At 52.6% G+C, this 15,030-nt stretch overlaps 1 protein-coding gene across 2 annotated transcripts; it reads right to left on the bottom strand.

Annotated features, from left to right (window-relative positions):
* Positions 1–93: 93 nt before the first annotated feature.
* On the bottom strand, positions 94–14,426 carry abca5 (ATP binding cassette subfamily A member 5). Of its 2 annotated transcripts, none has more exons than XM_088284154.1 (38): positions 14,273–14,426; positions 13,512–13,666; positions 12,943–13,123; positions 12,601–12,774; positions 12,421–12,518; positions 11,912–12,138; positions 11,705–11,846; positions 11,144–11,332; positions 10,670–10,817; positions 10,137–10,311; positions 9,705–9,763; positions 9,337–9,623; positions 8,948–9,067; positions 8,729–8,867; positions 8,560–8,650; positions 8,346–8,485; positions 8,068–8,187; positions 7,757–7,976; positions 7,509–7,675; positions 7,304–7,431; positions 6,971–7,108; positions 6,757–6,870; positions 6,476–6,646; positions 6,145–6,258; positions 5,828–5,965; positions 5,688–5,759; positions 5,502–5,593; positions 5,154–5,301; positions 4,629–4,746; positions 3,915–4,006; positions 3,416–3,591; positions 3,118–3,193; positions 2,933–3,027; positions 2,515–2,634; positions 2,292–2,444; positions 1,642–1,721; positions 1,516–1,571; positions 94–1,417 (listed from the first exon to the last, which is right to left on the bottom strand). In XM_088284154.1, the coding sequence occupies exons 2-38, from the start codon at positions 13,623–13,625 to the stop codon at positions 1,262–1,264; spliced, it is 5,028 nt and encodes a 1,675-aa protein (XP_088140280.1). In that variant the 5' UTR covers positions 13,626–13,666; positions 14,273–14,426; the 3' UTR covers positions 94–1,261. The 2 variants fall into 2 exon arrangements, with proteins under 2 accessions (XP_088140280.1, XP_088140281.1); XM_088284155.1 differs by having other exon boundaries at positions 14,187–14,297.
* Positions 14,427–15,030: the final 604 nt, after the last annotated feature.

Here is a 15,030-nt window from a genome sequence, read left to right as displayed (position 1 = left end):
TTTGTGTACAGCTCGTACGTTTGCAAAATTGGTCGATATGCGCGTGTTGAATTGCTATAAATATATCGATAAAAGGCAATACAACATGAAAGCCACGGTGGTCAAGTATTTTAATAAAGGCTTGACACCCCCATCCCTTTACTGGGTCATCAAATGACTTTCTTTTCAATGTTTCCTGCTAAAACCCCCAAAAATTGAGGATTACAAAAAGGAGTTATGATGGGTGTCAATTATGAGGGGGTCTTTCATACATGTTAAAGTGTTTGGAATCAATCAACACATGAATTAAAAAGTAACAAAAACGTAATAAATACACTTTAATTCTCCAGTTGCAGGGAAAAAAAGGCAAAATACAATAAAGATTCGAGGACTGCTGCTAATGTAAACAATCCTGAGCGACCACGCCCAACACAAACTTAGACACACGCACAAGTACTTCCCCCCCCTCCTGGTATAAATAAGCCACATTTTTTTAGGCCTGCGTGGTGGCTAACATGCGCTTTGTAGGACGTCAGTCGGCGCCTTCAACCCAGCCCGGGACGGCGTTCGTGTCAGTGTGACAAAATGAAAAAAAAAAAATGAAGGGACATGACAGCCAGCGTCCACAACAACGTTGTGAGCATGCTACCGACGTGCAGTCATGTGCGGTGCTTAGGTGCTTCGATCTTGGACGGCTCACACTCCACTTAAAAACTAAACAAAGCCCCTTTCACGCTGCCTTTTTGTCAAACTGATGAAACGGTCGAGCCGGCCGGCATTCGTCATCTTCTTTGCGTTGTTCGGTGCTTCTCTTCTGGACGACTCGCATTCCCTTCAGAATTGCTGCCAAACAGAACGCAAAAGCCCCTTTCACGCGGTCTTGTTGAGAAAATGAGTGCAACGGCAGAGCTGACATTTGCTCACCCGTCCGCCTGTGCAGTAAAAACAATTGCGTGTCGATCGTTCACGTTCTCCAGACGTGGCTTTCGGGACAGCGATAAGCACGAGAGAGCGAGACTTGAGTGAAGGTTTTATCGGCGCCTTCACAATTTACACTTCTTTTAAAAAACGACACACACTATAAAAAAAGCCCCTTAGGTGCCGTGTGTCGGCAAAACGGATACACGGGAGGCGTCGAAACGCTTCAGCTTGAATCTTTGACACAGATCAGGACGTCTGCGTCGCGCGTTCACGCAGCTGCGAAGCGCAAAAGGGGTGATAAAGATGTGATGTCTCACTCGCTCACAAACACACAGTCCCTCAATTCTTTGCACGTGGGAGGTCACAGCTGTCGCACGACGCTGTCGCTGTGGATGTCGCAAGCGGAGCGGTCAGGGAGCGACGGGTCGTTTGTCAGGCGGCGCCACTGGAAGGTGGTGCTGAGCGAGCCCGCCTCATCGTCCTCGTTGTCCTGCTCCTTGGCGAACTCCAAGAAGACCTGCGAACGCCAAGCAAAATACGATTGGGCGCCACGGTTGTCGTGTTACCGACAAGTCACCAAAATGCCAACCGGGAGCGACGACGACGACGTCTCACCTGTTCCAGAGTGCACTGCGAGAAGTTGTACTCCTCAAACTTGAACGTTTGCTTCACTGCACAAACATATGACATCACCCTCAGTTGATGACATCACCACCACATTTGGCGTGGCGTGCGACTCACCGCGCTCCAGCTGCGAAAATGCGGCGGCCAGAGAGCGGACGTCCTCCGTGGGGATTTTGTACGCCATCAGCGTCGCAAAGCTGTCACAAGAAACGAGCCAGAAAATCAAAACGCACATGCAAGCCGTTTCACGAGCATCAAAGAGACGCAAAGCACGACTATTTCTTACGGCCACCGCCGCCAACGTCGGGTTACTCTGACAACAAGGATCGCTCGCAATCCTACGATGACGAGCACCATCGCCGATGCCAGCAACACGACTAGGGATGACCGAGGACCAACGCCAGGTCGGTATCGGGTCGATACCACCCGACAATACGAAAGGCACGAAAAAAAACTTTTGTCGGCGCCATCCTGCGACCTTTCGACACATTTGCCAATCAGCATCGAGGTCAGAAGTTCTTGGAGCACATTTTTGGGTCATCACAAGTACTCAGGTATCGGTACTCTGTGTCTGGGAGTACTCAAAGAGTGAATAGTCAAACCGGTATCGGTCTCGAACAACCACTATTGTCCCTCAACAGGCAGTGAATTTCAACTCCAACTAAAAGCAGCGGCCACAATCGCCGTTCCTACGACAGAAAGCGACGGCATGAAGAGACAGCAGCGTCATTTCGTTTGCATGAGTTCGGCCGGCACCGCTTGGGCACCTGTCCTGTCTGGAGGCGTGCGGGAAGACGGCCAGGATCTCCTTGTGCAGCAGCGCCACCTGCTGGAGCCCCGTCGCATCCTCCCCGAGTTTCAGCTCCAGGCTGTAGCCTCGGCCGTACTTGGCCTTCAGATGCTGGATGGAGCCCAGGCACCTGCGGGACGGACGCAACGCTGAGCGCCTGTGACTTTGCGGACGCCGGGACGCGACGCGACGGGATCCACCTGAGCCGGCCCGACACCAGAATGGCCACGCGGTCGCACACGGCCTCCGCCTCCTCCATGTAGTGCGTGGTCAGCACGGCACCGCGCTGGCGGTCCCTCATGGCGGCGCGGATGGCCCTCCTAAGCACGCACACGCAACATCCGACATCAAACACGCCGCTTGACTGCGAAAACTGCTGGGCCGAGGCAACTCGCAAAATGGCTTTTGAGTCATTATCATTCAAACAATCATGAATGTGAACATTCAAATTCATTTGATGAAATGACTGACTTGACTCATTCTAAATAATATGCATCTTCATTTGACTCAAATAAAGTTCCACATGTAAAACTTTATAGGTCCGTAAAAATCTCTTAGAAATTAAACAAGCATAACAATGATGAAGATGAAGAAAAGAAAGTGCAAGTGCAATCTGACCACACGCGTTGTTTGGACTTGGCGTCCATCCCAGACGACGGCTCGTCCAGGAGAAGCGTCTCGGGGTTTCCGATCATGCTCAGCGCGAAGCACAGCTGCAAAGCCGCAAAAGCCAAGCGAGAGGAGCGCCCCGTCACGATGAGGTTTTCTTTTGTTTTGGGCAAATGCGCGATCGGTGAACTCACTTTCCTCTTGATTCCGGCAGACAAAGACTTGGCGTGCTTGTGCACGTGCTCCTTCAGCTCCAGCGCATTCACAACACTGCACGAGAAAAAAAAAAAGAAAAGACGAGCTTCTGACGCCAACTCATTTCCAAATGTACAACTGAGACAATTGGCCTTTTGTTTTGTTCCGAACACGTTCAACATCTGCGTCCTCTTTTTCCACGACCGACCGCGTGTTAAGATACCGAAAACGTGTCTAACGTCCATGGTGATGTTGAACTTGCAAATGGGCAACGCGCGGCGGCGGCGGCGGACTCACCGCTGGATGATGGCGGGGGCGTCGTGCCCCTTCAGCCCCTTGACGGCGGCGTAGAGCTCCAGGTGCTCCAGCAGCGTCATCCTTGGCCACAGAGGGTTGACCTGCGGGCAGTAGCCCACGTGCTCCGGGGGGGCGTCGCCCAAATCCGACCCCACGCCAAAATCTCCCATCAGCACCTGACGACAACAACAACGGCCATCAGATGAAAAAAAAAAAAAAAACTGCATGAAATTCAAACTGAAATTTCAACATAAATGCACAAATGCCACATCTATTCTTCCATATAATCATTTTTAAGAGATTTTGTATCACTAATAGAATGATCTGATTTTAAAAAATGCAAAAAATATCAATGCAAAAAAAAAAAAAATCTTAATTTGAAAAGTCAGAAATACGTGTGCACGTTCAAACGGCTGTTTCTCCACCACGGCAGTTCGGCGCGGCCTCGCGTGTTCGTTGACGTTCATTTTGTTGGCAAGGCGTGCGCGGACGTGCGTACCTGTCCCGCCGTGGGCTCCGTCTCGCCAGACAGCATGTGCATGATGGTGCTCTTGCCCGATCCGTTCGGACCCAACAGTCCGAGAACCTCGCCTGGAAGACGACACGTGGAAGAAGAACAATCAGGACGACCAAGACGGAGGTCAAAGTTGAGGCAAAGAGTCGACCGTATCGCACACGAAAATGGCACTCTTTGGACCCAAAAAAGGTTTCGCAAAAGCTCAAATGCAGCCAACTGGAATTTTAGCAGCCAATCCTGTTCCTCGAGCTTCGCCGTCCTGTCCGCCGTTTCCCATCTGTCCCTGCTGCGTGATGAGATGCTCAGCAGAAGCTGGACAACGTTGCGAAGCTGGGAGAGATGGAAAACGGGCGGGCCACAGACCTCCAGGAACAGGATTGCTGGCCTAAAAAAAGTCTTGAATGAAGTGCATCATCGTTTGGATACTTGTCATCGTTTGGTACTCAGACGGAAGCCGGAAGAAAAAAGCTTTTAACGCGACATCGGTGCCACTGCCAAGCAACCACAAGTAGAGCTTTGGCTCCCTCGTGGGCCCTCGACAGGCAATTGGGTCACTTTGGGTGGAGTGCCACATTGTCGTGATTTGGGCTTTTACAGAGCGTCTTGTTTGTTGTCTTTGTGGATGATGGTGTTCCATTATTAAGCGCCATCCATCGCCTCATTTTCAATTTTCATCCGCAAGTCAAAGCAACCAACCTTTGCGAACGCAGAAGGAGACATTCTTGGTGGCCACTTTGCCGTTCTTGCCGAGAGCAAAACGTTCCTTGCGACTTTTGTACTTCTTCCTCAGGTTGTTGGCGACCAGCAGCGGCTTCTACGTTGCAAAAGAAAACGTCGGCACTCTGGCAACAGTGGGGCAAGGCCAGCACCAAATGCAAACACAACACTCGGCTCATTTTTTAAAGTTGTCGTCATGGTACTTGTACTCTAGTTTCAATTTTGGAGGATTTTGAAGCCAAGTCCACGATGACGTTGCAGTACCACATTGTGCCACAACATGCCTGGCAGCATTGAGCTCAAGCGGACATACTTGAGAAGAGAAGAAGCAGAACGTGTCAAATCCAATTTTACTTTTGCTGCTCCGCTTGGAGCAAAGAAGCCGTCGTTGAACGTTTGCAAAGAAAGACGGCGGCTACGTTTTTTTGCATGTTTGCACCCGAACGTGTTCAGCGGCTCAATTGCACACGTGGCCGCTGAAGACGTCTTGCCGTCGCTTTTCACCTCGTCGCAGGAACGGCATGTGAGCGCCTCCTTCACGCGGGCCTTCTCCATCAGAACGTCCTGGTCCTGGTCTTGGTCCCGGTCCCGGTCCCGGTCTAGGCCTTCCTCGAGGTTGCTCTGCACTTTGGGCCTTCGCTTGGATGACAACCTGCCACGCGGGACACAAAGCTGACACGTGCGGCGCGCTCAAAATGCGCCCGCCGTCTGCCCTTCTCATCGCTGGCTCGCTTTTCTTTTCCGCCGCAATATTTGCAAAATGCGAGTTGCGATTGCTGGACCACGAGGACTCGTCGAGGACACTTTGTGGCCGGGCAGACGGCCGGCAACGCGAGGAAAGCGGCTGCTCACCCGCACAAGCGATCCGGCCGGATGGTCCTGCCGCCGTAACGGCGCTCCAGCCAGTGCAGTGCCAACAGCAGCACGGCGCACTGCAGGTACGGCTGAGCGCATAAAAACACAAAAAGGTCCTTTATTAAAAATTTTGGGATTTGATCTCATCCCGTACTGTGATCATTAATTCATTTAATGACTGACCGCAAAAATGGAGATGAGCAGGTTGACCCGCACCAAGTTCTGATCCTGATGGGCCGACGAGAGGAAGGCGGCCTGGGCAGCAAATATCAATCCATCAACCAATTGGATGCTCCCAAACGCGAGTGCACTGGCACTCGTACCTTGGCGATGCAGCCGAGGCAGCCCATGAGCGGGTAGAGCGGGTTCAAGATGCACAGCATGTTGTGCAGCAACTCCGTCATCCCCTGGTTGTTGCTCACCAGAGGAAGGTGAACCAGCGAGCCCGACACCAAGCACACCTGACACGAGCGCGACAGGGAAAAAAAAAAACTAAAGAATTAACACTTAAAAGGAGGCGTAGAGGCCAAAAAAAGAACACATCTGTTCCAAGTGGCACGACGTTTGTTTGAGGCGGCGCACATCAAATCATTGCAGCGGCGGTCCGGGCCCTGAATGAGCAAAGCAGACGTTTGCTCACCATCATGGAGATGACGGAAAAGAAGTCTCTGTTGCTTTGCACTCGAGAGAAGCCGAAAGAGCACACGTACGTGAAGAGGATGACGGCCGGAACGAAACCCACCGTGCAGAAGATCTGACGGAGGGACGGAAGAGAGACAACAAAAAAAAAAAAAACGCAACTCATACCAAAAATTGGGACGTTTCCAGCAAACGTTGAGCTCGATTGAGCAAGATCTCCTTTCAAATAATATAAATAAATAAATAAAGGACATCTTTCTTTAAAATGCAAAGGTGAAATTTCTAAGCAATTTTTGGAGGAATCTAAAATGGAATAAAAAGGCGGCACCGACCACAGCGTTGAGGTTGCTGGCGGTGAGCAGGTTGCCGGTGTGGAAGGAGAAGAGGATGACGGTCATGCAGGACACGATGAGGTAGAAGAAGGGCACGTCCAGCGCCGCCTGGCCACACCAATAAGCCGACGGCAGCAGACCGGACACGCGCAGCGTCGAGCGGCACTTCAGCTGGGCGAGGGGCGAGGCGGGCGACAAGAAAACACGCCACACCGCCGCGTGACGCAAAAATCTTTGCTCAAACGAAATCATCGGAGGGGATCCGAGCGTTTGGCGCTCACCTCCCGGTCTTGCGTGTGCTCCATGGCAAAATAGGCGGGCATGCCGGCCGCCAGCATTCCCAGCAAGATGGACTCGATGAAGAGCAGCACGTGCGCCGTCACCTGCGGGATCTTCTGCATGACGCAAAGCACACAAGAAAAGTGGCCAAATGAAATGCTTACAACGGAGAAAATGCCGTGACTTTTCTTTGCGGCGGCACGCCAAAATACTCACGTAGTCGAAGGGTTTGGTCCACGTTCGGATGTGCGTGGTGCCGTTGAGGCTTCTGAGCAACGCGTTGCTGAGGATGTTGACGCTGATGGGCAACGAGTGCACCGTGGTGCTGTTGAAGGCCAAACTGTACCTGAAGCCCTGCGGCCGGCAAAAGAAAGACAAAGATACAATCGCGTCGGCGCCCACATCACTTACCAGGCGTGGCCCCGCCTTTAAAAGGTTACAGCTAATCAAAGTGTGGCATATCCAGGAAAAATGAACCAAAGCCGCCAAAACAGGTCACACGTTTGAGCTCTTTATGGATTTTGATTGAAGAAAAAAAATAAAACAAACCTTGCTGGATCCCGTCACGTTGATGGCGGCGCTGTGCGGCGCCATGGCCATGTAGTCGCAGTGATTCATCACTTCCACCGCCAGGTCCTGCCTTTCCAAGTTTTGGATGAAGTCCGAAATATCCGTCCCTGAGACAACGTCCAATGGCGCGCGTGAGGCGAGCCACGGAAGGGCAAACGACGCCAAGGTGCCGGCGAGTCGTCACCTGTGTAGTTGCACACCAGGAGTCGGCTGGCGTATTTGCGGGGGAGCTCGTTTCTGCCCAGAAGGTAGATGGGCTCAAAGAGGCGAGCCGGCGAGTGGATCAGGATGTTCCCGGTGGACAAAGACAGCATCAGCATGGTGGCTACAAACACCAGCAACAAGGACAGACTGCCGGCCAGCCGGCGCGCCGACGTCAGCGTTGCAAAAGCGCACGTTGCGCGCGTGTGCGAAAGGTGCTGCTGGACTCACACGTAAACCAAGGCCTTCCTCTCTCGCCACAAGTTGCGCACGTGGAGCAACGCCACCGAACTGAACTGCTGACACCACAGCGCCGCGCCTCGCGCCAAATCCGAGCGGTCCGAGAACATCAGCAGCCGCCGGTCCGCCTCGTCGTCGCCGCCCGCCGGCGCCGGCGTCGGCGCGCCGTCACGCTCGTCGTCCGCCGCCTCTCGGTTGAACACGCTGTAGTCTTTTGCCGGCCGGGCGACAGCGCCACAACTTTGTTACGACCAAGAACTAGCCGGCTCTTGCGGATGCTGCGGCTTTGCCGTCGCTCTCACCTGCTTCGTCCACTTCAGCCTCCGCCTCCAGACGCAGAAAGACGTCCTCCAACGTCGTCATGGAAACGCCATAGTTGACCAGGCCCAGGTCGGGTCGGGAGTCCAGCTCCGAGAATAAACCTGCCCAAAAAAAACAGCGCCAGTGCGGAACATGCCGAAAAGAAAAGTAGTGCTCTGCTGCCCTCTGGTGGCCGAACGTCACAACTAAAAATCTGGTCCGGAGGCAGGAAGAGATGAAATGGCGATTCCAACCATTTCAGTGAGGAAAGACGACATACGTGCAAAAGCGTCCATGCTCGCGAAAGGCAGCGTGAAGTTTAGCTCCGCCTCCTGCCGCCGAGTCAACTTGGCTTTTGGAACGTGATGCTGCACCAGCGAGGAAATCTTGGCGGCATCGCTGCGCTCGCCGATGGACATCCTGCCAGGGGGACACGATGGCGTTGGGGTTGAAGCGGCGTACGAGCGGAAGGTGGCGCAAGTGCAAAGGCAGACCTGAGATGATAGCCGACGCCGCACTTGGTCTTCAGGTACATGGACGAGCCCACGCATTTCAGCCGGCCCTGCGAGATCACCGCTTTGCGATCTGGAAACACACCACCGAACATTTGCACGCTTCCGCATCCAAATACAGATGGCCACGTCACCGCGCCGACGTGCGCACCGGCGAGGATGTCGGCCTCGTCCATGTAGTGCGTGCTGAGGACGAGCACTCGGCCGGCTTTGCGACTCTTCAGGAGCGACCACACCCGGTGTCGGGAGGACGGGTCCATGCCGGCCGTCGGCTCATCCAGGAGCACGATCTGAAAAGCGCGCACGCGTCACCGTCGCCGGCAGCCGGAGCACATGGCTGGAGAGAGGACGTCATGAAGATGTCGGGTACCTTGGGGTCCCCCAGGATGGCGATGCCCACGGAGAGCTTCCTCTTCTGGCCTCCACTCAAATTCTTGGCCTGAGCTGTCATGATCTTCTCCAAGTCCAGATCCTTCAGCACTTTGGACACCTTTCGGGAAGGGAGCAAACTTTTAGGACGGCACAAGAGGTGACAATCCGTTGGCAAAAAGTACACAGGGTTGCCCTTTTTTGTTTTTTTGGTACATTGGTGCTTTGAGCTACGAGTGAGCCAGCGTACATTTTTTTTTTTTTTTCAGCTTTGCCTTCTCCAGGCACATTTGTGACTTTCTTCAAAAGGACTTTTGGTGGATCACAAAAATTAGAGATGAGGCCGTTTCGTGGACGATAACGTCGAGATGACCACGTGGCCTAACTTACCTCAGCGTCCACGTCGGCCGGCGGGATGCCTTTAATGGCGGCAAAGATCCTGAGGTGCTCCTCCACGGTGAGGACGTCAAAGAGGATGTTGAACTGCGGGCAGACGCCCACCAGCCGCTTCAAGTCGGGCCCGTCGGCGAGCTCGCCCACCGGGGAGCCGTAAATGGCGGCCGAGCCGGCGTCGGGCGTGCAGATGCCGCACAGGATGTTCATCAGCGTGGACTTGCCCGAGCCGCTGTGGCCCAGCAGCGCCGTGATCTGACCCTCGTAAATGTCAAAGGTCAAACCTGGAGACGCAAACGTTACATTTGCGTTTGCGACGATCGCGACGCCCGGTGAACGTGACGCCGGCCGGCCGACCGACCCACCTCGAAGGGCCTCCGCCGTGTCGTCCTTGTCTTTGTACGCCTTGCGAATGTTGCTGATGCTGCCGTGCAAAAGGCCACACAACACGGAAAGAAAAGTCATCACGACATCTTTGAATCCTGTTCGGTCATTCATCGTTATTGGATCACGTCAACGTGAGTGTTTCCTTTTCTTTGGTGTCACATGCAAAACACGACGGTTTCTTGACATGTGAGTTACTTTTTTTCAGATCTCGATTGCGCAGGCAAATGGTTCATTTCTGTAAACTATCTCTTTGTTTTACATTCAACTACAGGAGCTGTGAAAAGAATTGTGATTAAAACTAAATTCTAAAAAAAAAAAAAAAAAGTCATCCTGGCAAATAAAGCGCCCCAAGCATTGCAAAGGCGCTCATCAGAAAAGCCACGCGAGGACGCTGAAGCCAGCCCACTTACCGGATGGCCTCTCGGCCTCGGAACTCCGGCGAGACGGCCTCCACCGACTCGCCGGCGGGTGCGCCGTTCACCTCGGCGTCGTACACCGAGCTCACTTCCACGTAGCGCTCGCTGCGTTTGGACCAATAGGACGGCTTCAGGAAGTACAGCAAGGACCTCCTCATCCCAAACTCGTCTGGCGTGAAGAAAAGCAAGCAGAATCCAACTTGAAACGGGACACGCGCCAAACGCCGAGCACCATGAATTCAAAGTCAAGTCGACTTTTCCATCTTTTAGGGACAGATGAAAAACGCCGCCGACCTCCGTCCACAAAATGGCCGTCCGTCCGTGGACCGTTCCGCCTTTTCGGGATTACACGACAACGGTTCATGTACATTTTCTTGCGGAAACTAAAAGCTAAACGTGTGGAAGGCTTCTTTTGCCTCCATGCGCTGTTAGTCGGTCTTGCAACAAAAAGAGCGGCTCAGATGTGTGAGGCGGGACAAAGTGGCCGCCATTGAAAGGTTTCATCGGAGTCCAAGACGAGCGCTCACCTGGCAGCACCTGGTCCAAGTAGACGGCCAGCAGGAGGTAGAGAACCAGATCCAAAGCCAGCATGAGCAGCGGCACGTAGAGCGGATGAGGCCCGATGGCCAGCGAGGAGAACACGGCGCCCTCTCCGACAGCCTCCAGGTACACCACCTGAGATCGCAAGAGCCGAGATCACGTGACCCGACATCACGTGACGCGTGCCTGCGGGGCTTTCCTTTGCGGGCGGCATACGCGGCTGCCGTGCAAAAACGGCATCAGCCAGCCCGCCACTTTCATTGGCCGCCACCCACGTCAATCACCAGACCGGGCCACGCCTTTCAAGCCACACGCATTCCAAGTCACAAATACCAGTGTGCAAAACGTGCTCATTTTGCATTGATATCACGCAAAATCAATTTCGACGCCATGACTCAAATCGTTTACAATCAGCGATTGTCAAAATATTTTGCCGTTGCAGCCGAAAGCAGAAAGGCCACCTGAGCGATGCCGATGGAGAAGGCGGCGGGCGAGAGCAGGCACAGGATCCAGACCAGCGACTGCGGGAAATCCTTGATCAGGATGGTGAAGAGCGACAAGCATCCGAAGACCACCGTCAGCATGGAGCCCACCGTGCTGGCAAACTTTGGCTTCTTGAACAACGGCGTCAGCAAGAACGAGAAGAAGATCTGCGCACACGCCAAAAACAAACTAGGATGACAACTTTGGCACGTTCACCGATTCAGCTCTCGCATGGCAAGTTGGGCCATTTAGACAACAATAGTGCTGTGCCGCCATCTTGCTGCCACGGAAATGCATTGAAGAGAGTTGAGGAGCTTCATTTAGACAAAAGTAGTGCTCTGCAATCTGTTGGCAGCATCTTGTGGTGCCGATGATCGACATCCAGTGTATTGAAGGGATTCGGCCCCCAAAAAAGTAGCGCTTTGCCGCCATCTTTTGCGCAATGGACTCGGTTGAAGTAAGTCGACACGTTTGAATTGAACACGAATCGAGCTGCGCGTGCGCATCAAATGTTTTCCGTGAAAGTCGGCGCGACTCACCGAGGAGATGCCGTAGAGGAAGATGAGAGAAAAGATCAGCAGGAAGTTGCTGTTGGGGAAGAGCGCCGTGCTGGTGGCGATGACGGCCATCAGGACCGACATGGTGCTCACCAAGACGGCGTACAGGAGGCCCCACGACATCCTGCAAACAAAAGCACGCGCTTGAAACCAGCTGCAACCTCGACGGGCCGACGGGTCGCCGCTCACCAGAAAGCCGAGTCGTAGAGCCCCATCATGGCCATGGTGTCTTTGATGCGCCGCTCCTTCTCGGCCGCCACGTTGACGATGAGGAAGGTGACGAAGGGCGTGAAGGCCAGCACCAGGTAGATGGAGATCAGCGCGCGCGGGAACTTGTGAACGTCCACCCAGCCCGGCTGGCCCATCATCACCGCCGACACGTCCAGTTCGCTCCACACGCCACGCTTGGTCTGCATCTGCCACGCGGCGCAAACGTCAGCGTGACCAGCGGCAAGTCGCAATGCAAACACAAGACTTTTTTGTTTTCAATCTCATCCGGGGAAGAAAATCGTGCGCATCTGATCCATCACGTCATAAATTCCGACCTCACAAACCGATGAGAGTTTGCATAAAACGCTAAATATCTGCCGATCCACTCCAGCCCAGAACTTAAAAAATAAATCAATAAAATGCCACTTCACGGGAACAGCAATCGTGATTCGATTTCTAGCAACAAAAAACAAAAGGCCTCGCCTCACCTGGATGATGGCGGCGTCCATCAGCAACTGGAGGCGGACGAATCCTGAGTGCCAATAGTTGGCCGCCCGGCAGTTGACGGAGCTGCTCAGGCAGTCGCCTGCGGACCAAAAAGCAAGAGCAGAAAGACGCATGAAAGCCGAAAGCGCCTGGGCAGCGCCGGCGTCGACGCCCAACGTTACCGATGGACTCGGTGAAGTCGCTGGGCTGCGGCAGCTGATTGTAAGGGAAGCGAAGGCTGTAGGCGGTGGCCGAGGCGTCGGCGAACACCACGCCCGCCAGGCCCAACGGCTCGTACGCGCTGGCGTTCTCCAGCGCCTCCTCGCTGACGAACGTCTCCAACGTGACCGCGAGGTCTGCCCGTGCCGCACAAAATGGGAACGAATGCGCCCATGAGAGGGAGAGCAAAGAAACCGCGTGTGTGCGTGCGCGCCAGTGTGCACGTGTGCACAAGTGACTGTTTGAACGCATGCGCACGGTTTGGTGTGCGCATCTTTTAAGAAGCACGTGCGCCTTTCGCCTACCGCGGGCGACCTCGTCCATAATGTGGCTGGTGACGTTGGTGACGGGCGTGTAGCCGAGGATGGTGAAGACGGCGTCGCCCTTCTGCAGCTTGGCGGTGGACACGCCGGCGTAGGAGACGTGCGGATTCTGATTGCTGATGACGACCAGAAGAGCGAGCAGCAGCAGCGGCAGGATCACTTCCTGCAAGAGCGCAATGTCGTCACGCCGTGCCCATTCAGCACTGTGAGCGGCCGTGTCAGCCCAAAAAAAAAATACTTTTCAAAACCAAAGCTCAAAATGAAAAATTCTAGCATATTTATCTGCCATTTGTTGACCTTTTCAAATGTCAGCCTTTTGCGCTCGCTCACCTTCGTTCGTTCTTCATTTTCCAAATAAAAGCCCGAACGTTCAAATTGTTTCATTTTTACCTACACCAACCATATTGCTTGAATGATTCAAGTCATTTCGAATTTGAAACTTTCAGACTTTCAAATATACAAATTCAGCTTGTGGGACCAGGTCAGAATGACCTCTACGCTGCTGTGACTTCACATTTTGTTCCTTCCAAGATGGAGGTGAAGAGAAAAACCTGCAAGCTCTGCTGCTTGGTCCTCCACTTGATGAGCACATTTTTGAACAGGAGACTTCGGGTTTGCTGCCAAACTGCAGCATCTCGGTTACTTCTGGCGTGCTTGGCGTGCATGGCGTCCCCACCGCAGCTCGTCTGCGCAGTGCTGGCCTCACCTGTAGCACGCGCACGCACGCACGCAAACACACACATTGATGCGCCACGACCAAACAGACACACGGAAAAAACAAAAAACACGCACCAGCACACGACACACGTGCACACGCATATGCAGGCATTAATGCAGATACAGAAATATATGCGCGCGCGCGCACACACACACGTATATAAAGGCCACTGTGCGTGAATTCCTTCGATGTTTTTACTCAGCAATAAGTTAAAGGCAAACACGTACTACGTTTGATCACCTTCACTCCTTTAGAACATAAATTCAACAAAACAACGAGCCTGGTTTCACTATTAGGTAGCCTATTCGTCCCATTACAGCAAATAAATAAAGATGAACAAACGTTGTCCCGCCGAGAAGCGAGTGTCCACACTGTCGAGCTGAACGCCCTCTCTGCTTAATATTGACTTTATTGCAGTCGAAAAAAAAGTCATAATTATCAGTATTTGTACTAATAACAATAATGATAATAAAGTCATCAATGCTTCTGATCATATCGTTGCGCTTACACAGCAATCGAGCTAGCAAGCGTCAAACGCTCCATCAGAGAGTTGGCCATGAAAAGCAAAAAAAAATAGATTTTTGATGGACTCACGTAGAACATGAAGATTATGAAGGCCTTTTGCGAAGTGGCGATTTTGGATTTGTCTCACATCGCCTTCGTCACCTACTTCCTGTTGTCAAACGGGCACGCCTACGCAATGCAACGCCCACCAATCACAGATGACTCTTGTATAATTGACAGGGGCTTGCGCCAATCGTCTCAAGGCAAGACATGGCGTTATAAACGTGACCAAAACAAAAGACGTCAAGTCAACGTGCACCAAAAACCGCCCAGGTTCATCGATGGGGTTCGATTTTCATCAAAACAACTTTTTTTTTGGTTTCTTTTTTTTTCATTCCCACGACTTCGACTAATTAGAGCTTTTGTGGATGATTGACAAAGGGTTCAGACGTCATAAACGCGACAAAGAAAGGAAAACAAAAACACAATTATGAAAAAATCACAGCGAAATGCCTCTGAAGCTCACAGTGCCATCAAGTAGTTGCAAACAATCTTCTTTGTGGTTGACCAATCAGAGCTGTCTGTTCTTTGCATGCTGGGAAGTCCAATTAAAAAAAAGAAACTGACGTCACTCGACAATGGCGACCCCCGAGGAGACAAGAGTGTGAATGGCAAAACCTAATTTACGATTTTCTAAGCATCTTTTTCTCTATAATTGGTTTATATAAAGGAAATTATCAAGCAAGGTTTGCTGGAGGTCAAAATGTGTTCTGATGAACATAACAAAAAAATTATCTGAATTAGCCATCTTTGCTGCTTACATCGGCCTGAGAGGGTTTGTGGTCGCA

This window comes from Idiotropiscis lumnitzeri, chromosome 20, assembly GCF_059441095.1.
Source record: "Idiotropiscis lumnitzeri isolate Australia: NSW breed Sydney's pygmy pipehorse chromosome 20, RoL_Ilum_1.0, whole genome shotgun sequence".
NCBI classification, from domain to species: Eukaryota; Metazoa; Chordata; class Actinopteri; order Syngnathiformes; family Syngnathidae; genus Idiotropiscis; species Idiotropiscis lumnitzeri.
Note: the sequence above shows the minus strand (reverse complement) of the source record. Positions and strands in the feature narration are given on the sequence as shown.